Source organism: Arvicanthis niloticus, chromosome 15, assembly GCF_011762505.2.
Source record: "Arvicanthis niloticus isolate mArvNil1 chromosome 15, mArvNil1.pat.X, whole genome shotgun sequence".
Taxonomy (NCBI): Eukaryota; Metazoa; Chordata; class Mammalia; order Rodentia; family Muridae; genus Arvicanthis; species Arvicanthis niloticus.
The window spans coordinates 17,282,396-17,310,079 of record NC_047672.1 but is presented as its reverse complement, the minus strand read 5'-3'; the positions used below and the strand labels follow the sequence as shown (position 1 = coordinate 17,310,079).

Below are 27,684 nucleotides of genomic sequence, written 5' to 3'. Positions count from 1 at the left end.
GAAGTGAGACATATAAAAGGCAAGAGCCAGACAGAACAGAGGATCAGAGAATCAGACACTTCAGAGAGTACAACTTGGAGTAGGAATTAGGCATTGAGGAAGAAGACACTTGAACTAGAGAACTTGGAAGAAGAATTATTATTATTAGGTAGTAAGCACTTAGCACTTGGAAGAAGTACTTGGAGGCAGTAGGGACTAGGAACTAGGGACTAGGATCTCAAGACTTGGGATTTGGACTAGGAAGAGAGACTGAAGAATAAACGGGATTGAATCACACTCTATCTGGTCTCCATTCCTCAAGTCCGTCCTCACTCTCTCTCTTGCTGAACCCCGACCCGTGGACTGGAGCAGCTTGGGGCAGTGCAGGCTCTAACAGTTTAGCCCCCCAAGGCTTTTGGCAGTGCCAGTCCCAACATTGACAGAACGGTCCAAGACATTTTGGTCCCCAAACGTGGGGTAGTGCAGTTCTCAACATTTCTGGCCCCGAAGCGTGGGGCAGCTCAGGATGCCGCATTTTAATTATCTCTTACTCCTCTCTACCACCAGTCTACCACATGTTAGAAAAACTCTAAACAAACCCATTTACAAAAAACATTTATTTAATGTGTATATGAGTACTTGTGTGTGTGTGCACATGCATGTGCATGTATGTGTGTGTGAGTGAGTCTGAGTGTTCATATGTGCATCATGTGTGCATGAGCTTGTGGAAGTCAGAGGAGAGCACTGATCCACTGGATTTACAGCTGGTTCTTCAAGAGCAGTAAGCACTCACAACCATGAGTCCTGTCTCCAGCCTCAACAGACACTATTTTTTGACTTGGATAAAATAAAGATGGCCAAAAATATTATTCTGTAAGGTCACTTGCTGATTCAAAATACAATAAAAATGAATCCAACTTTAATCAAAATGAACTTGAGGACATCAAATATGTATTGAGTATTTCCCACACAAATGAAATCTAACGGACAGTGGCGAGTTGGTGAAGCAAGGAACTAACACACAAAGGAATGGACAGAAGTATACTTTACCCTTAAAACGTGTATATCCTAGGAGAAATTATGGTTGTGCACTCAGTATGCCTTTCTGCTGATATGGGAGACTTATTCTGCCTAATGCTCCTCTCAAGGAGGCTTAGCATGTTGATCTCCTTTTTGTCACATAAACAATAGAAAAGAAATATAGCAGAAGAAAATATAAGCAATTTGAGCCACTAATAAGAACATAGCATGTGAAGCAGCGTTTCCCTCTTAGGAGGGTTGGAGGCTAAGCAGAGAACCCCATAGGTTACAACTGTTAAATCCAGAAATTGTTACTAAGATATAAATAAAAAGGAATCCTTATGAACAGAATCCCCCATTTCATAGCTCTGTATTCTCTGGCCAGTAATAACAGCCCTGTTGCCTTATTGATAAAATCAGATCAAGATCACCCTTTTTTGATAAAATCATCAGATCACCCTTTTTTTTGTTTGTTTGTTTGTTTGTTATTTTATTTTTTTATTTTTTTTTTGGTTTTTTTGAGACAGGGTTTCTCTGTGTAGCCCTGGCTGTCCTGGAACTCACTCTGTAGACCAGGCTGGCCTCGAACTCAGAAACCCACCTGCCTCTGCCTCCCAAGTGCTGGGATTAAAGGCGTGCGCCACCACTGTCCGGCAAGGTCACCTATTTTAATGAGGTTTTATAATGAAAATGTATGTGCAGAATCACTGCAATCCAACAGGATGCTAGTGGCTTCCTTCCTTCTTTCTCCTGGGGGTTAGTGTGCATACATGTGTTAGTGTGTATGAGTGTGCATGTGTGTGTGTGTGTGTGTGTGTGTGTGTGTGTGTGTGTGTGTGTGTAGGCCAGAGCTGGTCATCGAGTTTCATTCTCCAAGGTCTATTACTGAACCTGAAGCCAATAGGCTGGCTGTCCAGTAAGCTCCAGTAATTGCCGTATTTACTTTGCCATCACTGGGATTATAGATATGCACCACATCTGGCTCTTTACTTAGGTTCAGGGGAGCCAAACTTGGGTTCTCATGCTTACACAATATGCATTTTACCAGCTGAGCCAACTCCCCAGCCTCCTCCTTTTTCTTTCTGATTTTCTTTCTTTAAACCTTCTGTGTCATTAAAGATTTATTTTTATTAATTTTTAAATTATGTATTATAGGGGCATGAATATGTGAGTACATGTGCTGTGGAAGCCAGAGGTAAACTCCCCTAGAGCTGGAGTTACATGCAGTTGTAATTCCCCATTGTGGGCGCTGGGATCTAAATTTAATCTCTCTGTAAGAGCAACGCTCATCTTAGTCACTGAGTCATCTCTTCAGCCCTCCTGTCTCTTTTTTAAAAGCAAAATATAACAGCATCAGGAGCAAAGGTAGACAGAGCTCTGCGAATCTGAGGCCAGCCTAGTCTACATGGTGAACTCCAGGCTAGCTACATAGACTCTGTCTCAAATAAAAAAGAAAAGGGTTGCAGTCCAACCCATTAGACATGCTCTCCACACCTAGCACAATCACACGCAGAGTGCCTGCTGCCTCTGTGGGCCCCGTGCAGTGCAGATCATCAATCACACAGATGGGAAGGAAGTGCCAATCCAAGCAGACATGCAGTGCCTCGAAGGGACTGAGTCACCCTGGGGATAGAGGGGTGGGACAGAGCAGACCCACAGAAGCATTTGAGCTGCTCCTTACAAGTTTCCCATGGAGAATAAAGGAGCACACCGTCTCACTACCGTCTCACTTATCTGCCAGCTTCAGCACACGTTCTTGTCATTCATAAGAAGTATGTCAAAGAAAAGAACAAAAAAAAAAAAGAAAGAAAGAAAACCCTAACCCCATCATCCCCATCGGATCTGAAACAGGAAAAGACTCATGAGGAATACGTCAATACTTCCAAGTTCTTCATTTCTTCTCTAAAACAAATTCATCTGCAAGTGAATCCTGCATGCACTATGGGGCTTGGCAGGATCTACATTCCCACACTCCAGAGAAGAAAATAACAACAACAGCAACAAATGTATTTATTTCCCTTCACATTTCCACAGCTCAGGGGAAGATCTGACAGGTCAGTTCTCTTTCCTCCTCTAGGACGCAGTCAAAGCTTCTAAACCCAAGGTTAGGGGGTTCCTATTTATTTTTCCTCAAAGCACATAAAGTGTATAAATCATCCCTCAAGAAAGAAGCTAAAGCTTCTGAATTCCTGTTTTGTCTATCATGAAAACGGAAGTCCAATTTGTGAGACATTATATTGTCATATTCATCTGCAGTGGGCTCAAATCACCCCCGAAGACTATAATTCTCCAGGCTATTTCATTTTTAGTACAATAAACAGAGAGTGGTTGTTTCTTATGCACAGGTAACTGAAAGCGGGTTCCCATCTCACATAAATTTATCTTCTCTCCAAAAAGTAAATGTATCTCAACATGCGGTCCCAGGTTCTGAAGGGCTGCAAGCTGCCCTAACACTCCAGGAGGCAATGATCTGTTAGGAGAGGGAGGATTTTGATGGACAAAAAGCCTGAGCTTGTGTTAAAATGCCCTCTGCTGGTCATTAACCATAATCACTGAGCCTAGAGAAAGGAAAACTGCTTGTGAAACTAGCTTAGCTGTGGTCTTCCAAATGTCTGTCTGATCCACAGCTGTGTGGCTGTTTGATTCTGGTGTAAAATGCCATGCCGATGTTGAGGTGTGACAGAGACAGAGGCTTTCAACTGTATCAAAGGACACGACTCTGTCTACTCTGTAAGTGCCCTGGAGACAAAGGAAACCCATAAGATGTATTTGCTAGGTGACTAATTAAATGAATGGCTCCAGCTCGTAAATAATGGATCCTGTGCACCCACTGTGAGTTTGGCTCAGCTGCGGGCATGTGGATTCACTCTGATTTCCATGGTATATTCAAGTCACATTCTTTCTCAGGCTTCATTGCACAAACTAAAAGAATCACTCCTGTAAGATGAGGAAATGTGATGAGGATACCAAAGAAAGTGGTCGCTTTAAAAAGCCTTTCGGGGTAGAAGGGAAAGAGGGTATGTTCTGACAGCCTACAGCCAAACATCAGGTGGAGCGCACAGAGTCTTGTGGACAAGTCAGGGATAGAATTGAGCGATCCCAGAGGTGTCAAGGACACCACAAGGAGACCTAGAGTCATGGGCCTATGGGTGCTCACAGAAACTGAAATATCAACCAAAGAGCATGCAGGGGCTAGACCTAGGCACCCCACACATTTGTAACAAATGTGCAGCTTGGTCTTCATGTGTCTTCTTCTAACAAGCAGAGTAGGGGCCGTCTCTGACTCCATTGCCTGCCGCTGGATCCCCTTCCCCTACCTGGACTGCCTGGTTGGGCCTCAGTGGGAGAAGATGTGTTTAGTCTTACTGCAACTAGATGTCCTAGGGTGGGATGGTACCCAAGGGGGGTTTCCACTTCTATGAGGAGAAGGGGAAGAGGTAATGGAGAGAGAAATTTGTAAGAGTGGGACTGGGGAAAAGGAAGGAAGGTTGCAACCAGAATTTACAGTGAGTAAGTAAATAAATACATGAATATATATATGTATATATATATGTGTGTGTATGTATATATATATGAATATATATATATATATATATATATATATATATATATGACAGCACAAAGGAAGTAGTCTCAATTAAAAGCCTGAATGAAATGATTGAGTAAGTGGTTATCATGATATTCAAGCATCCCCACAGCTATCAGACTGTAGAGTTAGTTTGCTCTCTCTACTAACCAGACTCCAGATCCCTGTGAGAATAACTTTAGGTTCCAGATTGTCAACCCTGTGGCCTCTGTCCCTATATTCGTATTTAGCCCCTCTGGAGTTGAACCTCACAACACACAATGAGGTAGCTTTGAAATAACCCACAGGCATCTACATCCCCCAATACCTACACCATCACTAAAGACCTATCCAGCTGCCCAGAGGAGGCTGCAAAGGAGGCAAGGTCATACAAATTCCAAAGTGAATGAAAGGGCATATAGTGAAAACACCAGCCAGAAACAATGTAGAGAATCCCTGCTTCACACTATTCCAGACTGCCCACATATTCGGTGAGAGCATTGTGCTAGCCTGGCACTGCAATGGGGGAAGCTTTTGCCTCTGGGCTGCCCAGTTCCACAGCTTAGACAATGTCATTTTAGCATCTTTTTCTTCAGCTATGAAAGTGGGTCAGTCACAGGAGCCTGATATGGCTGTCTCCTGACAGGCTCTGCCAGAGCCTGACAAATACAGAGGCAGATGCTTGCGACCAACCATTGGACTGAATGTGGGGTCTCTGATGGAAGAGTTGGAGAAGGGACTGAAGCTGAGGGGGTTTGCAGCCCCATGCGTGGAGCAACAGTGTCAACAGGCCAGACACCTCGGAGCTCCTGGGGTCTGTATCACCAACCAAAAAGTACACATGGAGGGACCCATGGATCCAGCCGTGTATGTGGCAGATGATGGCCTTGTTGGACATCAGTGGGAGGAGTGGCCCTTAGGCCTGTGGGGGTTCGATGCCCCAATGTAGGGAAATGCCAGGGCAAGAAGGTGGGAGTGGGGGATGGGGGAGTACCCTCATAGAGGCAGGGGCAGGGGAGATGGAATAGGGGGTTTTCAGAGGGGACACATGGAGAAGGGATAACATTTGAAATAAAGAAAATATCCAATAAAAGAAAAAAAAAAGTAGGTCAGTCAGACCATGTACCTACAAAATATTATGCAAATTTATTGAAATAATGTGTTAAATAAATACAGCAGATGGATATGACTTCTGTTGCCTTTCAAAGTAATGGTAGATGCTGATAGTTGAAGAGAAGGAGGAGGTGGACATCTGAGGTGTGAATCAAGTGAAATGCACCCCCACAGGCTCATATACTTGAGTATTTACCCTATCCGGTATAATAACAATGTTGGAGTTTAAAAAACACAGTTAAAAGAGGAGAGGAAGAAGAGGCAGAAAAGAAGGAGAAGACAGCAGTAGTGAATGTTCCCCCCTCTCTTTCTCTCTCAGTAGAGGGATTTTGCCTAGATTTTTTTTTTCTTTTTCTATTCCTGGCCACCTCCATTAAAGTCTCCAAGGCAGCCCCATGCCCCATGTCTTGAAATGCAGCTTCCAAATTCAGTGTTAAGGGGGAAGCCACCTTCTAGAGCCAGCAAAACTGGGCATTTACCCCAAATTCTCAAGCCATTTCCCACTGGAATGCTACTCTTGGAGCACTGTCCTGCTCTCTACATGGAACAGTTGAAGGACATCATTCTCGGTCCTCTGGCGGTAACCGTCCTTTTACTCCACCCTAAATATCATGCTTGCTGCCAAAACCTACCAGCAAAATAATACAGATAGAGCCACCACACTGAAAAGAATGTGTTTGCTGAGTTGGTTTCTTTTTCACATCAAGGACTTTAACTATATTACAATTAAAATCAATAGAAATGTAACCTTTTCAACCACATCAAATGAACTCATTTGTATTGGTAGTCTCTTTCTACCATTACAGTGTGGGGATTGCAAAAGGAACCAGGTCAACTTAAGCTTTATTGAAAGGCCATTAAAGAAACAAACTCAAACTCATTTAAATACTGAAGGCAGTACATTTTAAAAAAGATCAATACAGTAAGAACACCCGGGTCTGCTTTACTTAAAACATCCCACATATGAGAAACATTTCACCATCACAGTTAGAGCAAACCCATAAACCTAGAAGGCCTGCCAATGACGAAGCAATGCTGTTTCGTTAAGTAGATTTGGAACCATGTATCCCTTAACTTTAGCCTGATTAGACACACTGTGCTCCAGCTTTTCTCCTGTGTTTAAAAAATCATCATCTGGCAAAGACTCACTGATCAATGAACTCCATTTGCTTAAGGAAACCATTAGCTCACTGGGTTAAGGGAATGCTTGCTAATACTAGAAAGTGCAGTTTCCTTCTTTAAGAATAACAAACACAAGTTAAGACTCTAGAATACAGGAAAATCCCCCTCCTAACCGCACTTAACTTTGGCATCTTGCTCTTTATCTACCAATAGCAATGTATTAGATTACATATTGACCAGTGACACCATGGACTTGGTAGATTTAGGTTGGACATAAACCCCTCTGTGTCGCAGACTCCCCATCTTTGGCGTGTTATAACCCTCTCCTACATCCTTTCCTGTTTGCAAGAATCGAGAGGATCAAAAAGCTCTTCATGTCCTTTCTTGGAAAATGCAGTATATATTGCAAACTCTTGTCATGGAATATACTCAGAAGAATTACCAGAAGAGTCTTTATTGGCTACAAGTCCCACCTATAACTAGTCAGTTCTTTCTTACATTACCACTACCAGAAATATATTTGTGTCCAGGAACATGCATGTAATAGGGAGGCTGAGGCGAAAGAACTCACTTTGAGTTGGAAACCACCTTAAGCAGCTTAGGGAGACTGTCCCAGTAATCTAAAGAGGTGCTAGAAATCTTAGTTTGATGGTAAAGCTTTTGACTAGCAAGCATGAGACCCTGGGTTCAACCCTAATATGGAGCCAAGTGTGATGAGTTTTCTAATCATAAGGCTAAAGGCACTCGTTTGGATGAACTAAAAAACACAGGGAATATAATTGCCCACTCTCCCAATAAGCCTGCCTCTTACTCCTGGACACCATTACAGCAATTCTCCATCTTAACTCTACTAACAAGCAAACATGTTGAAGTTTCTTCCATGATAAAACAAAACATTCTCTCTCTACTTCTCTGTTTCTTTGCTTTCCTTTGCAGTGAAATTCCTGGGACAAGAAATTCATGCTTGGTATTTTGAGTCAGCTTGAACCATTCTCTTTATTTGACTTTGCCAAAGTATAAATTGTATGTAACAAAGACCAGACAAAGGGTCCTGCATGCAAAGCTTCCTCTCCCCTGAGACAAGCTATTCTCCCTGCACATCTACATAAGACAATATGCAGAACATTAAAAGCCAGAGAAGCTACTCTAAGCCTTTGTGCTCAGAGTGATCTGGGGCTTAAATTACATATGCATGATGTAGTGAGGCCTAGACCTCACAGTAGGAACCAGTCTCCAGCCCTTGTCTGTCTCCCAGAAATCAGGCTCAGAGCCCAACTCTCCAGTCACATGTTTGATGAAACAGAGAAGAAACACAGATACCTCCTCACCTGGCTCCCTGCAAAGATGGCCCTCTCTCCAGGGCTTGTCAGAACTTCTATTCTAAGGAGCTTTCCCTTGACCCAAAGCAGGCTAGCAGTTCCCTCAGAATGAAAAAGAACCAGTGTGTCAGTCTGACCCACGATATATCTGCCCAGCATAAAACTTGGCACCATCCATGGGGCAGAGCTGCCTACAGTGGCTTAGAGCATCCTCTGGATTTCAGGGTTTATGGAAGGGACACAGCATATTATTTATCCAATATCTCGGTGTCACATATATAATCACTAGGCCTTTAATGTGTTTCTCTGGGAAAATGTCCCACAGCCATTCAACCCTGACCATGCTAGAATCTCTTCTCTCTCTGCCTCTCTCTTTCTGTCTCTCTATATGTGTGTCTCTGTGTGTGTGTGTGTCTTTTTGTCTTTCTTTGTATCTCTCTGTGTGTGTCTCTCTCTCTCTGACTTCCTGTGTGTGTATCTGTATATGTCTATCTCTCTGTTTTTCTCTCTGTCTCTGTCTTTCTGTCTCTCTCTCTGTATCTCTCTGTGTCTCTCTCTCTCTGACTTCCTGTGTGTATATATCGGTCTGTCTTTCTGTTTCTCTCTCTCTCTCTCTCTCTCTCTCTCTCTCTCTCTCTCTCTCTCTCTCTCTCCATCAGCCTATCATCTCTCACCTCCTTCTCCATGCCACTCAGGCCTCTTCCACTGTTTGAGCCAAACACAAGTTGACTCTTCCCTCATGGATTCATGAGCTAGGTTTTCCTAAAAAGAGTCCAGACACTTTAACCCACTCTCCATGTTCTTATTGTCACCAGTTTAACTCCTGGCACAGTTTACAAGGCGATTTACAGGAAAAAAAAAAAAAAAAAAAAAAAAAAAAAAAAAAAAAAAACATGGAAACCCTGTGTAGCTGCATGAAGATTTCATGTGGTTTGTTGAAAGGCTGTGTGTGACAGATTGTCAGGAAGCACATGGAGCCTGTCAAGGTCTCTCTCTTCCTATGAGCAGCCTGCAAAACCCCTAGCAGTCAGGATATCCTATGGCAATCACTCCTCCACATCCCGTGTGGTGTATGGGACAAGTGCTCTGCTGACAGGTGCAGTGTTCTTGTTTTTTTAATAGTAGCTGCTGATGCAACAGTTTCTTCACTGCCGTGATTTAATGGCATCTTCCTATGAGGGGCACGTTTTCAAATGGACTATGTGTCTAGATTAGTCCTAGTAAGAATGAGGCATTCACAGATTGACCATCAAAGTAGCCCCTTTTTTCAACACAGACCAGTCTCAGCCTCAGTAGGCACATAGTGGGAGACCAATAGTCATTCACACCAGATTGAAACTGGATCCTACTTGATGTCCTCACTGAGGTTCCCAGAAAGAACTCACCCAGGAGTTTACTTGGGGACTTCACTTCAACACCCTCCCTGGAAACCGTGCTAGATGAAGTGTCCTAGTTAGCCTTAGCTATCAACTTGACATCTTAGAGACATTTGAGGGAGTCTCAGTTGAGGGATTGTGCAGATCAGAGTAGCCTGTAGTCATGTTTGTGAGAGCTTGTCTTGATTGATGATTGATGTGGACAGGTCCAGCCCACTGTGGGTAGTACCATTCCTACTCAGGTAAGCCTGGCCTATGTAAGAAAACTAGCTGAGCATGAGCCAGAGAGTAAGCTAGAAAGCAAGACTTCTTCTCATGGTTTTTGCTTCAACTTCCTGCTTAAGTGTCTGCCCTGACTGCAATATGGACTGCAGCCTGTGAGCTAAAATAAACCCTTTCCTCCCCTCAGTCACTTTTGGACAGTCTGCTCTATCCCAACAACAGAAAGGGAACTAGAATACAAAGAAAGACTAGATGAAAAAAAGGCCCTGATTACTCTTACAGAGTTTGAACTGTATCTCCCAGTTTTCCTTGTCCAGATTTCTTCATTCTCATCATGTAATTCATGACGATTGAACCATAGCCTCATATGATACAAGCAATGGTATTTATACTAGTATCAGTTTTCATAAACCATGCCACCTAATTTTAGTTTTTATTCCTCTTCCGAGTTTCCTTGCCGTTTCCCCTCATGCATTTGGTTTTATTCCCAAGTCATCAAAACAGGTTCTGCCTCAGGGAAAACAGGACACAGAAATTAATTCATTGATGCTTATGTCAGTCATTGTCTAAAGTGCTTCTTAGGTATGATGACTTCAGGCAATAGCTATTTAAGTGAATTTAAATTCCAAGAAGGAAATATTAAATATACTAGACACTGGTCCAGACATCACTGCTTAAAACTCTGTAAATAGCTTCTAAATTTTCGTTTGCAAGTCAAAGACACAAACCTAAAAGCATTCATTTTTTTTCTGACTAAATTCTTTGCAATTATGTAATGTTTGGATTATTCATGCTACACATGTCTTTGAAGCTGATACTATTAGGGAGATGCTACTAAATCAACTATAAAGTAAGAATTTCTCCTCTCATTTATGGATATTTATTTTTTAACTTGTATATATTTGTTGATGCTAGGCAGTCTTCTTAGTTTTTAAACTATCTGGAGCCTTAAATAATATGTAGTGTTTCTCCAGTAGGTGGAGTGTTAGACTAGAGAAAGCAGAGGCGCGTGTGAAACCTAACCTTTTTCTTTTTTGCCATTTTGAGAAATTTTTTATAGAAAACATAAATCATCTAATGGGCTCACTAATTCTTTTAATGGCATCAATACTGCAGAATCCAATTACACTAGACCTTAAGAGGCAGATATGTTTTACTGATTGCATTACCATAATAATGATGCCACAGCGACAATAGCGAGCGCTTATAATTCCTCTCATTCTAAAATTGCTTATCAAGCCGTACATGAAGCCTACTGGCACATCTCTGAAAGAGAAATCATGCACACCAACAGCAAAGAAAGAACTGCCTCTGAAAGCCTCCACCTCTTGGGAGTCTTCTGCCTGATGGAAAAGAATGTCCTTCCTGACTTTGGTAATCTGCCAAAACCCACGACCACTTCCAATCTGGGAAATGGTCAGATTGCTAATGTCCCCCGAGGCACCAACTCCTGCTTCACAGTCATTAAAAGGTGATGAACTATGAGTCCCTCAGGTCCTCCCTGCTTTAAACCCCTGGTTGAACCTGGCCTTACTAGAAGCATTTTCTTAAGCCTTAGTGCTGGGATCAAATTTGCTGAGATCATTAGGAGCATATGGCACAGACAACTCTTAATACACAGTCTGAGTCTCAAAACTGTGAGTTGCAGAACAGCGGCCTAGTAGGGTAGACTCCTCTTCCCACCGTCTATCCACTGTTGGTTGGTTGCAGTGCAAGTGTCCTGAAAGATCACAATTTAGATGACAACCCAGAGCTGGGTCTCAGCAGAAGTCTGCTCAAAGCCATCAAGGAGCCTGGGAGAGAACTGCTCAAGAGGTGCTGATAAGGACTGTCAGTCCATCCTCCTCTTCATTTTGCAAATGAGCAAACTGAAGCCTAGGGAGGCATTGTGACTTGTTGACATCACACAGCTGCTCAATGGCAAAAATTAGGAAATCCCCAACTCCTCTCCCAGCTGTCCCTTCTTCACACTGGACATCAAGAGCTGGTTTTCAGGAGCACCCTAGTGATCATCATAAAGAGAAAAAGAAGGCATAAAGTTCTTCCCATGACTCCAGAGAAGGGATGAGGTCCTGTCGGCCATGTTTACTTCAGAATGGTATTCTAGCAATCAAAGCATAGCCTTCGGTGGACTGATTGGCTGGCTAACTGACTGCTTATATTTTTATAACCCTCTGACTTGGGTTTGACGAAAGCACTTCTTTGCCACATGTTTTCACCGTTAGAAATGCATGTATAGACTTAGCACAAATGATTAGGAGATAGACGGTCTACTCTGGTCTCATTTAATTGATATAATAATCAGAGTAAGCACTAATGAATTTGCAGCATGCGGGAAATATATCTGAGAAATCATGGTGAATGTGGAGGACTAAGAGGGGCCCGGTCAGCTCAGACAAGGAGAAGGTGGAGACAATCACACACCTCTCCTTACTTTAGAATGATGTCCATCTTCTTTCTAGCCCCCAGGGGTCATTCATTCTCTCCAGGCTTGTCCACCTGTGGCTAGCTGCAGTGTTCAGTGAGATCTTCCCAGCATAAGACAAGCGCCAGGTCACACATTCAAGCAGCTGTCCGATCAACCTCACAGCCAACCCAATTACACACAAAGGCTCCACTGACTCTCCCTTGTTCTGAAGGCTCTGTTACAGATGAAAGAGCTTCTGTTCCTCTTTCTCCTCCTTAAGTATTTCTCTAAGTCAGCAGGACTCAGGAGCAGCTTAGTCCCAAATCAAGTCTAGATAGAAGACAAAGTGACTTCTCATTGGATCTACCTCCAGGTCGTTCCTGAGTCTAGTAGCTGCTCAGAAGTTGCCATACAGTGAAGGACCTGGGTTCTTATCTATGTGATTACAGGAACTCTTCGAATTGAGGTTCCCCAGGGCAGTGAGGAGTAAACCAGGGCATGAAGATATAGAGACCTAGGAGGAGCGCCTGATCTCTTCTTTGTTGTCTTCAGAGTGGTCCAGGCTTCCTCACTCCAACCTGATGGGCTTAACAGTCTACAGTGCTTCAGTCAACAGAATCATTCAGATAACACTCCCTCAAAGAACAAAGGTTCTAAAGGAAGAACCGAGGTGCTCATAGCTTCACACACACACACACACACACACACACACACACACACATGCATACACGCACACACATACACGCACATACATGCACATATACAAGCACACATACACACACTAGCAGACCAACATGGTTCAGCCAATGATTCTTTTAATGATTCTTTTATATGAACACCCATTAAATTATAAGCCCATCTCCCATGGATCAGAGATGGACAGATAAGGCTGCAGGAAAAGAAAAAAGACACAGGAGTCTAGAGATTTGGTGGTAACTCGAGGGCTCCACCACCAAGAACTGTTTCTTCTCTGCCTGCTCAACCCAGGGATCAACACTTAACAAGCAGGAGTCATCTTCAACTACGTAGTAAGTTCAAGGCCAACCTGGGATACATGAGTAAAAAGCAAATGAATGGATCAATAGTTGCATGGATGAATAGATGGTGTGTTCTACACTCAAAATCTCTGATTCAATTCTAAGTATTACTTAAAATTGAATACAAGGAAAGGGGCAAGAATCTCAGACTTTATTAATACTTCATTTTGATAGAAGTAGGGCCTGCAGCAGAACTGTGCCCTAGCATCCCAGGAGAGGGTGCCAGGAATAGTCCATAATTTCTAGGTATTTCCTCTCTGTTCCTCCCCTAGCTTCTCTGGCCCATCCCTCAAACACAAACAGGCTGAAGAAATCCCTTCAAACTCTGCCAATGCAAACTGTGGCTTAAAAAATGAAATGAGCTGAAACTGCACACTAATACCTGCAAGGACATTAAAGCTTTACACTCCTGTAGAACACGAGGCCCAACCAGCATCAGTATGCTCTCAATGACTTAATGGTAGATGTTGAACAAATTAGTGTCCCCTTAAGGTTGTCCTGGGGCACATGGAGTCACAGTCTTTAATTTTAATGAGACTCTATTACACAATCTCTTATCACCTCTTAACTGCCAGGAAAATGACCACCAGCTTAATGTTCAGCAAAATAGCTCACTTGGACCTCAAAGAAATTACCTTGAAATTATTACATTTAACCGTGGCCAATGCACCAGGGTTCATTTGAGAAGAGGTGGCCACCTGGCAATGCCCGAAAAATGAGATGTCATTTCTTTGGGCTTTTCAGGTTGAGCTTTTTCTGGCTTTATCTGATTTGATGCATATTCTCTCCTGAATGTAAATATTTAAAATGCAGGTGATACCGAGTCTCTTTTCTGATTGACGGGGCCAGGCAGCTTCCACTGAGGAGACTGTACCAGTATAGTACAACCTATAGCAATAGTTGTATAGCAACTTGTTCTATAGCAACTTGACCCAGGCTAGAGTCATTTGGGAACAGGGCACGGCAAACAGATTGCTCTATGTACTAACCTGTGGGGCGTTTTCTTGATTGGTGTGGGAGGAGCTAGCTTCCTGTGGGCAGTGCCATCCCTGAGCTGTTGGTTTTGATGCTCAAGAATGCACAAGGCATGAGGAGCTCGCACCCCTCCCCCCCCCCCCATGGCCTCTACATCAGGTTCCAGCCCTGCTTGAGCTCCTGTTCTGATGACGGACTATGATATGGACACCTAAGCTGAAATAAGCCCCTTCTGCCCCATGTTGCTTATGGCATTGGGGTTTTACTACAACACTGGAAACCTTAAGGAAGACAATGCCCGCAGCTGCTCGGGCTGCCTCTATCTTGGCAATACTAGACAGACTTTTAAAAGTAATACCAGGGGAGTGAAAATCTCACTATTCCATATCTGTTAAATAAAATTGTATAAGAAGAGCTTAGAACCTGCTCTTGTTTTTCTCTGCTGGTACCACAGCACCCCATTCCCAGTAAGACCTCTAGAACCAGGTTCTCTACCAGACGAGGTTTATCACACCTTGCCAGATAAAGGCACAGCAGTCTGAGTTCAAACGAGAGACAGAACCCACATGGTCATCTAAACACAGGTGTAAACATAAAAAGGGACTCTGGTAAAGGGAGCGTATAAGATTTAGACACCCCAGAGCTGAGAAAGCATATCCCAGGGAGAACAGATGTGGAGGGTTTCCAAATGCTGACTGCTAGGGATAAACCTTTCTTTACTTCCTTAGGACTGCCGCAACCTGGGCCTGCAGAGCGAGTTGCTCCGGGACACAGTTGCTACTAGACAGATTGCCTAGGGAAGGGAACGTTTGCTCAGGTTTGCAGTTGCATAGTATCTTTTATGATCTTGAATTCAACTTCCTACTGCACTGTAGCAACACAGATTTATAGATCTAAAGCCACATAGTCTTATAGTCTGTATACAGTCTGGCATCTGTGTGAATGGCGTAAGCAAAGGGCTCAAAAGCGCCACCTTCTGGAAGGATGCACCCCTGCATCCCTACATCTCATCTTCCATATGATACAGTAGTCTCTTCTTATATCTGGTAAGAAAACTAGTTCCCTTTTCTTGTTCAGCTTCTAAAAGCTACCTCCTTCCTCCACCCTTCAGAGCCACATCATTCCTGCTGCTTGCTTTAATGTCATAGTGTCTTCTCTTGGCCTTCCTCCCACAGGGGCTCCTGTGATTACATGAGATCTGTGTGGATAGTTCAAAATAAACTCCCCACCTCTTCCGTACATCTGCACAGTTCTTCTTGCTGTGTTCAGGTCAGCAGAGCTAGGCAGTGGGTGTCTCTAGGGTCACCATTCTGTTCACCACAGCTCTGTTCCAGAGTGGTCTCTGCCATCCTTCCACAGCCATGGAGAAACCTGGTGTGACATTGTTCCACTGAGACGTTCTCATGCTTGGCTAGGGACACCATGGTCTTGCGGCAAACCATCAGCAAGAGGTACTGTGAAGATGGACACAGAGCTGCCGCTTCCTTTCTCTGTCCTAACACAGCAACTCCTCCTTGCCACAGTTCTGTGCCAGCCCATCTACTGCCAGCTTCCAGGCTGGTCTTGAACTCACCGTGTATCCTAAGCTGACCTCAAACTCGCAGCAATCCTCTGCTTCAGATTCTAGGACTCCAGGTAGAAGCCACCATGCCTGGCCATTTTTCTTAATTATTGATTATTAATTATTTTCTTAATTATGGTTTTATTATATCTTTAGATATGTGGTTCTCAGCCTTACCAATTTTGCAACACTTTAATATTTATTTTTGTTTGTTTTTTTGAGACAGGGTTTCTCTGTGTAGTCCTGGCTGTCCTAGAACTCACTGTGTAGACCAGGCTGGCCTCGAACTCAGAAATCTGCCCGCCTCTGCCTCCCAAGTGCTGGGATTAAAGGCGTGCGCCACCACTGCTGGGCTGCAACACTTTAAATACAGCTCCTTGTGTTGTGGTGACCCCAACCGTAAAGTTGTTTTGTCACTACTTTGTAACTGTAATCTTGTACTGTTGTGAATCCTAGTGTAAATATCTGGTATGAAGATTATCTGATATGCCACCACAAAGAGGTCATGACCCACAGGCTGGGAAACACTGCCTTAAACATATCAAAGCCTAGCTAGGTCACCATTATGTTAGTTGATTAAACCAAAACTTTGGAGGGAGCCATTATTATGTTTCAAAGCAAAGGGGATAAAATTTCATAAAAAATAAATAAATAAAATGTGAATCTTAGAACTTAGATTCTTTGAGCGCATATTATTTTTTTTCTCTTTCTGTTTCTATGTGTGGCCACTCTACAGGCATGGGGAGGCCAAACACCAAAGATAAACATGTGCTCCTCCATCACTTCCCATCCTTTTTTTTTAAGGCAGGGTCTCTTACTGAACCTGGAGCTCACTAGTTGGCTAGACTCGAGGTCAAAGAGCTCCAGGGATCCTCCTATCTCTGTCACTGGTGCAAAGGTTATAGACAGGCATTAATATGCCTGGCGTTTACATGCTACTGAAAACCTTCATGCTTATGTGATAAATGTTTTATTGCGCCATCTCCCCAGGGCCTAGATACTAAATTTGATATTTTTAAAGACTGACCTTGCTCTGTAGAGCATGCATATAAACATTGGTATACTGGGATATATATTCAAAAATCAAATGATAATTATCCAGAAACTGGCAAGTGATTCAATTATACATTTACTATAGACAGAGAAAAAGGTTCAGAATACATTGTAAAGTTAAAGGGGAGCAGGGCAGGGCTGGAGAGATGGCTCAGTGACTAAGAGCACTGGCAAATTAAATAGTATTAGTTGGTTTCTACTCATTATTTAAATGAATGAAAAAATATAATTATCATTATCACCATATGATATTTTTCCAGAACGTTTACATCAATATTTTTCTGTGATATATATTGTTTTATTCATTTATAAGCATTAGTAAAATATATTATTTTATAAGAAAAATTGAGTGAAACCCACTGTATATTAAATTTTTTAAAAATTAAGGGATTTTTAGAATCCTGGATTTTAAAAAATGAAGTGTTTTGGGGCAGAGTTTCACTGTGTGTTCGGATAGTAGACTGTTAACCTCGGATGTTTACAGTTTATAGTTTTAACAAGAAAGTGCTGCAGTTACCCATGTATGTCATCAGAGGGCGACAAAACAGGCCGCTGATACTTGGCTGCAGAAATGAAGTAGCTTGGTCCCAAGGCATTTCTTGTGGACTTAAAACGAACAAAAATTTCTCTGGATAGAGTGTTTGTTAGTGATATATTATAATACATTTTTTCAATGTATAAAAAAATTAACAGTACCATTTCCCTAAAGGTCAGATTCTCAAAATTTCTGGAAATATGTGGACTCTTTAATACTTAACCCTGACTGTTCAATGATCTCTCTAAATTACAAGGAAGATTCCAGACAAACAGTAATAAGAAATGTTCATCGCGGTGGCCAATTGTCAATAGAGCGTAGCAGTTTCCAGTGTAATGCACTCTTCAGACAAGTCAGGGGTTTCCATGTGCCCGGGGAGGCTACCTTACTCCTTATGACCCCCACCTGTTCCACTGCCCTGAGCTGGAGTGAAAGCTTCTTCCAAAGAGTGTGTCAGGCTCAGTATCCTCCATTACTAAGAGTCATCTCTGGGGTCATCCTTGGTAGAGTCCAGGGAGTTTTTCTGCACTAAGTTTCCACATTACAAACACACACATACAATTCTAGTCATCTCTTCCAGTATTTTTTTCCACCCCTTCTACTGGGTTGTCTGTCCAGCTTTAATAAGAGGGTTTGTGCCTAATCTTATTGTAACTTGTTGTGCCGTATGCCACCAATATCCCTGGTAGGCCTGTTGTTTTCTGAAGGGAAGGAGGATGTAATGTATGAGAGGAGAAAAAAAAGAAAGAAAGAAAAGAAAGAGAGAGAGAGAGAGAGAGAGAGAGAGGAAGGAAGGAAGGAAGGAAGGAAGGAAAGGAAGGAAGGAAGGAAGGAAGGAAGAGAAAAGAGGGAAGAAAGAAAGCAAGAGAGAGAGAAAAGAGAAGAAAAGAAAAAAAAGAAAAGAGTGAGTCACAGAAAAGCCTAGAAAGTTTTAAGAGCTCACAGATGGGGAGGCACAAGGAGACCATAACTGTTTTTAAAAGACAGGGCAGAAGAAGATGTCATGTGGGGACATAGGATGCGGCGTCATGGTCTATGAAACCATGACTCTACTGTTTTTACGTGTAACCTACCTAGAGAGTGTGACCAGAAACGTGCATTGCTCCAAGTCACTTTTGAGGTCTTTCCTCTACTTGGGAAGAACAAATCCTGCCAGAGGATATGTGTCATTAGCCACTGTCACCCCCAACCCCACTCCCACCCTCAGCCTCTAGGAGTGCTAAGTAGGGCAGAAAAAAAATCATCTCCTTGTGAAACACAAGATGGCCATATTGACCTGCAGCATGGGGTGGGGGTGGAGAGCATCTGAGGGTCAGCATTCCTCTGTAAGCAGATGGCATCAGTTCAGTGAGAGAATCCCTTTAAAACATAATTATATAGACAGCACTGCACTGGAGATCAAATCAGGTAGGTTTTACTCTATGGAAATGAGTGTGGATCTTAATCCAGCCAGAAAATCACTCAGCTCAGGAAGGGTCTGCACACATCAAACTGTTTTCAAGGGAAGAGATTGCCTTCCTTTTCCTCGGGGTGGACTTTAAATCCTGTGCTGCTGAAGTAGGTTCCAGAAAGCAGGGTTCAAAGAGGGACATCATCACTCCTGGAAAGGTGATACTCTAATACTGTGTCTCGTGTTCTTCCTCCAGCTCGACCATTATCCTGCTGTGGGTCACCATCTACCCAGCTCCTCTGATACGTTCTTCAATTCCCCCAAGTCGCTCTTCCTTGGAAAAGTTATAGGTAAGCCTTTGGTTTTTCAGGTATGTGAGAGCTATGAATGCACCTGACACAAGTCTTACACTGGGTAGTGTGAATTTGCATTTTTTAAACTATAGCGCTCTCTCTCTCAATCTCTCTCAATCTCTCTCTTTCTCTCTCTCTCTCTCTCTCTCTCTCTCTCTCTCTCACACACACACACACACACACACACACATACACACACACAGTAAGGTTAACCCTGAGCATCTTTGTACCAGGAAACCTATATGGTGGCAGACAGTGGCTCACAAGAGTATTATAAAGTCCTCTTTGGGGTATTGCTCACGTGGTACATTGAGGCTGCTAATCGCAGCTTTGATGTGAATTCTGACTAGCACGGAGGGTGTCTCAGGCAGTGCCTGAAATGGAACTAGCATTACACAGTATGTAGTGTAAAGCAAGATTCAATGAGCATCTCCCAGCTTTCCTACGTAAAATTTGTTCTTTGGTTTACGAAAGGCCTCTGTCTATGCACAACATCTAACTTCTTCCCTGTGAGTCACTCCCAAGAAACTCATCTAATGTCATTTGCAGATTAGAAGGTCATCAGGTAGAGGGCTGAATTTATAATCACCCTTGTCCTTTCCTCTCATGTAAGAAACGGGAGTTATCTAGAAGAAAAGGCAGGCACTGTTGCGCATGAATATTCTTAGTGTTTCACATGAGGCCAACATGTGGTGAAGTAGGTGTCAGTGTCAGCAGAAGCACAGCCCACAGGAGAGGCCATAGCCAGGGGTCATGGTTCAGATTGCCCCAAATTACATGTTCCGATGTAGACATCATTAAATAAGCCTTCATAACTACAGGACATGCCATAAATCAAAACACATTGCTGAGACATCAAGCTAGCAGGTGACAGTGAGGCAGTATAAGTCTGCTATTGGTTTTATCTGATGCTATTCCTAGATTGGGGGTGGGTAGAAGGCAGTACTCTCAGTTAATATATTCCAACCTTCCACCTGAATGAAAATATGTTAGGTGGACAGTGAATAATTATTAAGATAACTCGGTTCTGGGTCTACCGCATTCCAACTGTTTCAAGTTACAAAGTTCTCACCATTCTATCGGCCTTTAAAATATTTGACATACTTACGGCTTTTTTCTGGGCACTTCAGTTCATAGTGGTATCTTATAGACTAGGAGAGAGGTCACTCTGTCCAGAGAACACTGTTAATGTTATTTCACCAGGCTACTTTGCCCATTGTACAGTATGTCAATTTGTGAAGTCACAAGTTTTTCCAAAATTAAATTCACTCACAAGGCAGCTAGATATGAGGAAAAGAAATCTCTTAGCCTATCTGCACCTCCCCAAGATAAGGTTTAGGGGTTTTCATAAGGAAAAAGTGTATTCTGGGGTGTGAGGGAAGGTAGTCAGAGGTACAGAGAGGTGAAGTGATCAGTAGCCAGCATATGTCTACACTGTCTTCATAGTTCTTCGTGGAATATATGTTCCAAAAATGTCCCTGATAGTGTAATCTATGGGTGGAGTCTGGGACCTTGTGATGTCAGAAGGTTGCCTGTCAATCACTTGTGCAGACCTGAAACACAGGCCTTCAACCAATTTGAGCTAGGCAAGTTATCTGTAAGATATAATTTAATCTATCTTTACCAAGGTGACCTACTGTTAATCCCAAAGATGAGAGGAGAAGAACCACTGACCCAAATCATCATGGCCAAAATAATTGAAGCAAGCAATTAATTAAAGCATGTTTTTTTTTTTAATTCATGTACATGTGTTGCCTTCCCCTAAGGCAGGGTTGGAGTGGTCCCTACGGTGGCATTCAAGAGGTCAGCATTGGATGTGAGGAAGACAAGGCTTTTATAGCTCAAGGGTAGGGGCTTTCCAAATGGAGGGTTTGGCAAGCAGAACAGGTGAGATTACAGAAGCAGGACACAACAAGGTGGTCAAAACAAAGTAGTCACAACAACCTTTCGAAACAAACGTAGGGTTACAAGATGGTCATTACAAGTTTATGAAACAGAAACGTAACTGCAAAGTAATTACATAATTGCAAGATGGCAGTAAAGTAGTTATAACAATAGATGGCCATGACAACAGGGGACCATAATAACCTTTTGAAACAAAGGTGTGGTCGACATTTCTAGGAATAGGCAAAATAGAGGCATTTGTAGTTAAGGTTACAGGTGGAGCTTAGCCTGTAGAAACAGAGGTTTAAACATGAACCGAAATGAATCTAGTTTGTCCTCACTGTAAGATGGCTTTGAAAGCTAAGATAGAGGTGGGATGGCTCATCACTACCCACCTGAGAAGAGCAGCCTAGAGTCAAGCCAGCAAGGTCTCTCACTTGACTGTTTGCTTAATGAGACTCCCAAAATGACTGGGTAAACTGAGAGCAAAAGGCTGGACACTTCTTGAGGTTTCCTGGATTCTAAAGAGCCTTCACCTGAAAGAGAGAATAGCTCATGCCTCTTACAAGTGAGACGAATTGGCTGGCTTCATTACGGAGGCTTGGTAACATCAATCAGAGAACATTCCTTAAAATATGTCTGCACGGTCACAGAATATGAGGAACAGACAGGAGACTGAACAAGTAATAGAAATGAATGAACATTTACGTAGAACCTCACTTACACAGACTCCATTTTAAGCCCTTCAGCTGTATTAACCCCTTTGATCTCCATCACAACTCCAGGAGGGTGTTGAGATTATCTCCTCTCACAGATGACAAAACCCTGGAACAAATATGTAAAGTAGCTGCTCACCCACCTGGCCGACAAGTAACAGAAGCAAACTTGAAGCCAGGCAGGCAGACATGAAGACAGCTCTTGACCACTGCTGTTGTTGTCTCTGGGACAGGTAACCCAGAAATGGAGAGGACAGAAAGAGACAGCAGGGGTTGATGGGGAAATGCCGAGCTGAGGTAGAGCAACAGGAGTTGAGGCTCCTATGACATGGCAGAGTAGCAAAGACCTTTCTTTAGAACCAGGAATGCATCTGTCCTATAGCTCAGTGAGACAGTTAGGCAGTATATAGAACCAGGTCAGTATATAGAACCCAAGCCGGAAAGGCTCCATACTCTGGCCAGGAGAGAGGGTGATTGATAGCAAATGTAGAATGGGGAGAAGAATGAGGGCTGATATTTATTGTCTGTTAGGCCTTGGACTTTTGCACAATATGAACGAATAGTTGAGTGGCTACTCTTTGGTCTCATGTGTCCTAAAAACAACATGCCGGCCAAATATAGGTTGACATGGTATGTGGTGACACACGGGGAGGTCAGCACAGAGATGACATCTGCAACCCTGACCTGCTTTGCAGGCCTTCTCCTTTGTTTGATTGCTTTGTTTAGCTATTGTCAGACTTGACAGTAAATGAACAAGAAAGAATGCAGACCTAGGAATCTGGCAGAACTGGTTAGACTTGAAGTCAGGCCTCTCTTTGAGAAAAAAAAAATAATAATAATAATAATAATAAAAATCCCAGTCCTCTTGCTCTACTACTTGGTGATTTTAACCTCTCAAAGCCTGGAATTCTTCAAATGCATCATGGAAAACTCATATGTCTGCTTCTGGATTGTTATTTCCCTGAAGATTGGGAGGTGGGAGGTCAATTTATCAAAAGTATCCAGCCCAACATATAAAAAAAAAATGCTTAAAGGCTATTTGTGGAGTAAGTGAACTACCCTTTCAATATTAATCTAATATTAACATTTGAGAGAGGGCTTATCCAACACAATGCTTGCTGCACAAATAGTGGAAGTTATACCACTGCTGGATGTTGGTTGTGTACAGCCATCTTGTCCTATGCTGTGTATCTAGGACTCTCTCCATTCCTCCCAAGACCACCCCAGACTACTGCAGCCTCACCAGCCCCACTCACTAAATACAATGGCCCCTTAGACTGTGAACCAGAAAAGGCTCCAGACATTACAGCTCCCCAGGGTGGCAAATTCACCACCAGTTGAGAATGACTGGCTTAAAGTGACACAGCTACTCCATGAGAAGCTTGGGGTTGGAAAAGCATGATGCTTGGCTCATGACCTATAGGATCTGCTGGCTGGTAACACACTGATGACACAATTTTGTGACTAGAAGCAAAGAAATCACAGAGTCTAAACAAGGGCAGACAGGTGGCTGGCTGCTTTCCTCAAATCCTTAAATGTTTGATTGCTTCGGACAGGCAGGACTAGGGAGGAGCAGTTCTAAATTCCCCTTTATACATATATACACAGCATATAGTTCATCAAAAAAAACAAGCTATTTGCATTTTCCAGATATGTAAATACTCTTCTAAAAACATGAGTTTGGCTGCCAACAGATAGCTCATGCTCTCTAAAGGTTCAACAATCTCTAGGGACCCAGGCTATGCAGTTATTGCTTTACTAGGTCAACTGCTAATCAGAAAGCGATCCCATAAACGGAGAAGGAGCCAGATCTAAATAAATAATGTGGCTTCCCACTGAGCCCTTTAATGAGCACTGCCTGAGAAAGGACATGTGTGAAGGATAGATGGAGAGACCTCATCAAGGATAACGTGAGCATCATAAAGAGAACAGAGACAAAAGTGAGATCACTGCCATAGAATTTTACCAAGGCTACTCCTGTAATCCTGAGTCTTTCTATCCTGAAGGCAAGTCCCCAGCAACTAGCAAAGGCTGACAAAGTAGAAAACCTATTATTTAATACCTGAGTGATGTCCTTGATTTTGTGAGTCTGTTTCTTCTCAGCAAGTTGTCTATCAGCAAATATAATTTGAAACCTGGGAGACACGAAGAAGGTCCTGTGTCTGTTCTCCATTCCCAGTAGTTCTATCAACCCTGTGAGTGTTTAATAACAACACATACCTGAGAGGGACGATCTAATGTACAGGATGATGAAACCCTTTCAAAAGCATCTTGACAAGGTAGAAATATGGGATATGAATAATGAAGTGAAATGTAATAGAGATTAAACTTAATTCCTGCAGTTAGGAAAAAAGACCAGTAAAGGAGATCAGTCATTCCTGCCCAAGAAAAAACTCAAGTGGGTGGTTTGATGTGAGTGGCATTCCATGGTGACTGATTCTTAAATGAATCTAATACAGAGCAATTTAAGGATATCATGATATTACTCTTCTGAGAAAACCAGGTAGAAACACACCCATAAAGGAACAATCAAAAGGCCTGGGACTATTTACCCAGAATGAGTTATGACTTCAGACAAGTTGAAGAATTAGTTAACTGGGCTCTCCTGAACTGGCTGGAGCAGACACAGTGAGTACAAGTTTGAAGGCAGAAATTCCATCTCTCTAAGGGGAATGGCCTGCCTCCTCCTCACGATGAGCAGCCTCACAAATGAGGCTCACAAATGAGCAGCCTCTACTTTGAAAGAGTCGAGTCTGGATGCTAGGTAGTATTCAAAACGACAATTAATGGAAAAGTCTCCCCTGCACTAAGAAGCTTTCTGGAGTGAGTCAGTCTAAACTAGATGAAACCTGCATGCCTTTGAAACTTCAAGGTGTATGGTGGGAAGGCTTTTGTGAGAGAGAGAGAAATGCAGCATCTGTCTGAGATCTAAGATGTTAACTATATTCAGGGTCACTTAATATCATCTATGGTGTGAATATATCACAGGTATGAATGCAGAGTCAGTACACTGAGCATCATATCACCGTGAATCCTGCTACTGAACAGATAACCAGTATGCACAGGGTGGCAGTATTCATTTTCATTTTACAGAGCGATTAGCCTTTTTTATTAATGTTTCAAGTGCTCTGTGTGTGCCGTTGTGACTCAGGCTCATACAGAATCACAATGAAGTGGGTTTATTCTATTATAAAAAGGACAATACGGCCTCTGTGTGCATCTGAGAGGCCACAGTTGGGAAGAAGCCAACTACTCATGTAAAGTAGTCCCTGCTTTACTGACCACTATTGACCAGTGGCAGGATCTCGGGTGGCAAAATCCAAGGTAAATGTCTAAACTGCAAAGGAACATGTGGCGTGAGAGAGGGCTGCTTGTGCCAATCATCCATGTAGAAAATGTGAGGAGCCACAAGTTTCATCCAAAAATAGTCAAAATGAAGATGTGATGGGACAAAGGATACAGAAGCAGGGAACGATGTTACCCTGTAAGTGGAGGCCTATGCCCTGGTCTGCCTACATAGTCTCAGTTTAGTCCTACCAGGACAGAAGCCCATTATCGGCAGTGCTCGCCCTTGATCTAAAATGTAACCCTGTGTGAGTTGATAAACTATGTGATAGCAGGTCACTTTCTGAGTTCTCTCGGAAGGAACCTTGAGAGTTAGGTTGAACTGTGTAAGAAGCCAAGCCAATATGGGAGATGAAGCCACAAAACTCAAGTAGGTAAATGGAAAAATGAGAAAGAGAGAAATGGGGGAGGGAAGGAAGGGGGAGGGAGGGAGAAAGGGAGAGAAAGAGAGAGGCAGAGAGAAAGAGAGACAGAGAGAGACAGAGATCACCATTGTGGGCAACTTGAGTATGATCCCAGGAAGATCCCATGGGCCTCTACTGAAGCACCAGGAAGTCTTGCTCATGACTCAAACCCTCCTCAGGATACAGTGCTGCTTCCGAAGCTACACCCTTACCTTTCACTCAGACCTAACATGCTCCCAAAGCTGAAGAGCATGCAAATGAATTCTGGTCCATGTTCTTTGGAGCCAAAGGGATTCAGTGCAATGTGCTCACATCTACCCCTGCAAAGTGCAAACTAACATGACTGTGCCAAGAAAATGCAGTGTCCTTTGTCCTGTGATGAGCTGATATTCCAGGATCACAAGAACAAGCTACTGGCCATGCAATCTGTCTTAAAGGTGACTCTGACTTCATCATTTCAACATGCCTTCCTGCTTGAGCTGTTCCTTCTCGAACACAAATGCTCACTCTCTCTAATGGCTTGCTTCATCTGCTCTATCCCTTCCTTGCTTTATTTTTCTTTCCTTCTTTTCTTATTATGATAGAATTCCATGTAGCCTGGACTTGCCTCAAACTTCCTATGTATTCAAAGATAACCCTTAACTTCTGATCCCCTTGCCTTCACTTCCTGGGTAATAGGACTACAGGCATGTACTAAAATATACCATGCATGTGGTACTGGGAATCAAACACAGGGCTCCAGCTATGCTAAACAAATATTCTACAAACTGAGAAATACACCTCTCTCTCTCTCTCTCTCTCTCTCTCTCTCTCTCTCTCTCTCTCTCTCTCTCACACACACACACACACACACACACACACACACACACACACACCTACCTTTTTTTTCTTTCTATAAGAGGGTGGCCAGGCTATAAGAAGCCAAAGGAAGCAGGCAGCAATGTGTAGCTTATATGTTTACATAATGGGATGGGTAGGAAGGGACCTGGATTCATACTGGCACTTGAGTTTACACAGTCTGGCAGCTACTGGCTACCAGCCTAGCACTCTATGCCTTCCATTGTCATTACATACTCCTCTAGCCTTGGGAGCTAAGACTTGGGATAGATGACCTTTGTGTCCCATGGGGCATCAGTCCTCATCCCTATTGTCCTTTCAGCTCTCATTTAGGACAAATCTATGAGTCTCTATCATATCCTTATGGGAAACCCCATAAAAAATTGTCAATAACCACAGGTTAGGCTCATGGTATATTTGATGGTTTCTACCCCAGGATTTCTGCCCGTATAGTTGTGCTGGCCCCTGTTGCTACAGGATCTCCCTAAGCAGTCTCTCCCAAAAGCTCTAGGATGGGTAGTAATACAGAAGCCCTCACCCCGAGTCTTCCTCACCCTTCACATTTCCTGCCCATGTTTCCTGCTGACCTGCTGTCAGCTGAGGGTGGAGTAGCTCTGTCTCAACTCCTTACTTCTCTTCCTAGGACAAACTAGAGTTATCATGCTCATACCAAGGTACTTGCAGGTATAAGACTAAACCGACTCCTGCAAATACTTTTCAACCCTTTTATTTTTGTTCCACCCACTAACCTACATGGCCTCTACTTCTTCCATGAGAGGAATAGAAAAACCATAGAAAAAGGGGAACAGGGGTGGTGAAGAACCAAGGCTACCATGTAGACACAACAGACTTCATTGTCATCGAAATTTCCTGCAGCTAAGTGATACCTATGCTGTGTCCTTGTTAAGTAAAAGGGTGAGTACTGTTTCTGAATCTCTCTAAGGCTTAGTTTCTCTGAGCATTGCAAACTGTGAATAGAGACACATGGGGACATAATTTATTTTCTGAAAAATATGTTGGGTGTTTATTGTTCCGTGTTGTCAAGACAATAGGTGGTAGCCATAGCTTTGGTTTGGAGGAGTAAGTTTAAGTAGACAGATAGCCAAAGTAAAAAAATTAGCAGTAAGAGAGAGAAAGTAAGGGGGCTCAAAACATGTAGCAGAAACCAACTGGAGAAGTTGAGGTGATCACCTAGATTTCTGACTGAGCTTTCTCTCCATGGATGAGCTTCCATGGCTGAATGTCTCAACTCTCCTTCCCACTCCAGCCATTTTTATATCATGGAGTTGACAATAGTAGTAACCTTTGTAGGAAATGGTTGACTTTCTAGCTGTTCTCAGGGCACAATGTTTTTACTGTTGGACTCTTACTGTTCTTTTCTCTTCCTGTCATGGAGATGGTGTCGGGGCCACCTATCTCCAGATAAAGGTTGTTGGAGGACACTTTGAGATAAAAATGCTTGGGTCTAAAA

The 27,684-nt window shown here is 42.9% G+C and overlaps 1 protein-coding gene across 1 annotated transcript in view; it reads left to right on the top strand.

Annotated features, from left to right (window-relative positions):
* The window catches only part of Cntnap2 (contactin associated protein 2), a 1,965,545-nt gene that overhangs the window by 1,844,685 nt on the left and 93,176 nt on the right, over nucleotides 1–27,684 (top strand). The window contains exon 21 of the mRNA XM_034518882.2: nucleotides 18,931–19,024. Coding sequence (XP_034374773.1) covers nucleotides 18,931–19,024 — 94 coding nt within the window. The remainder of the gene's footprint in view (nucleotides 1–18,930; nucleotides 19,025–27,684) is intronic.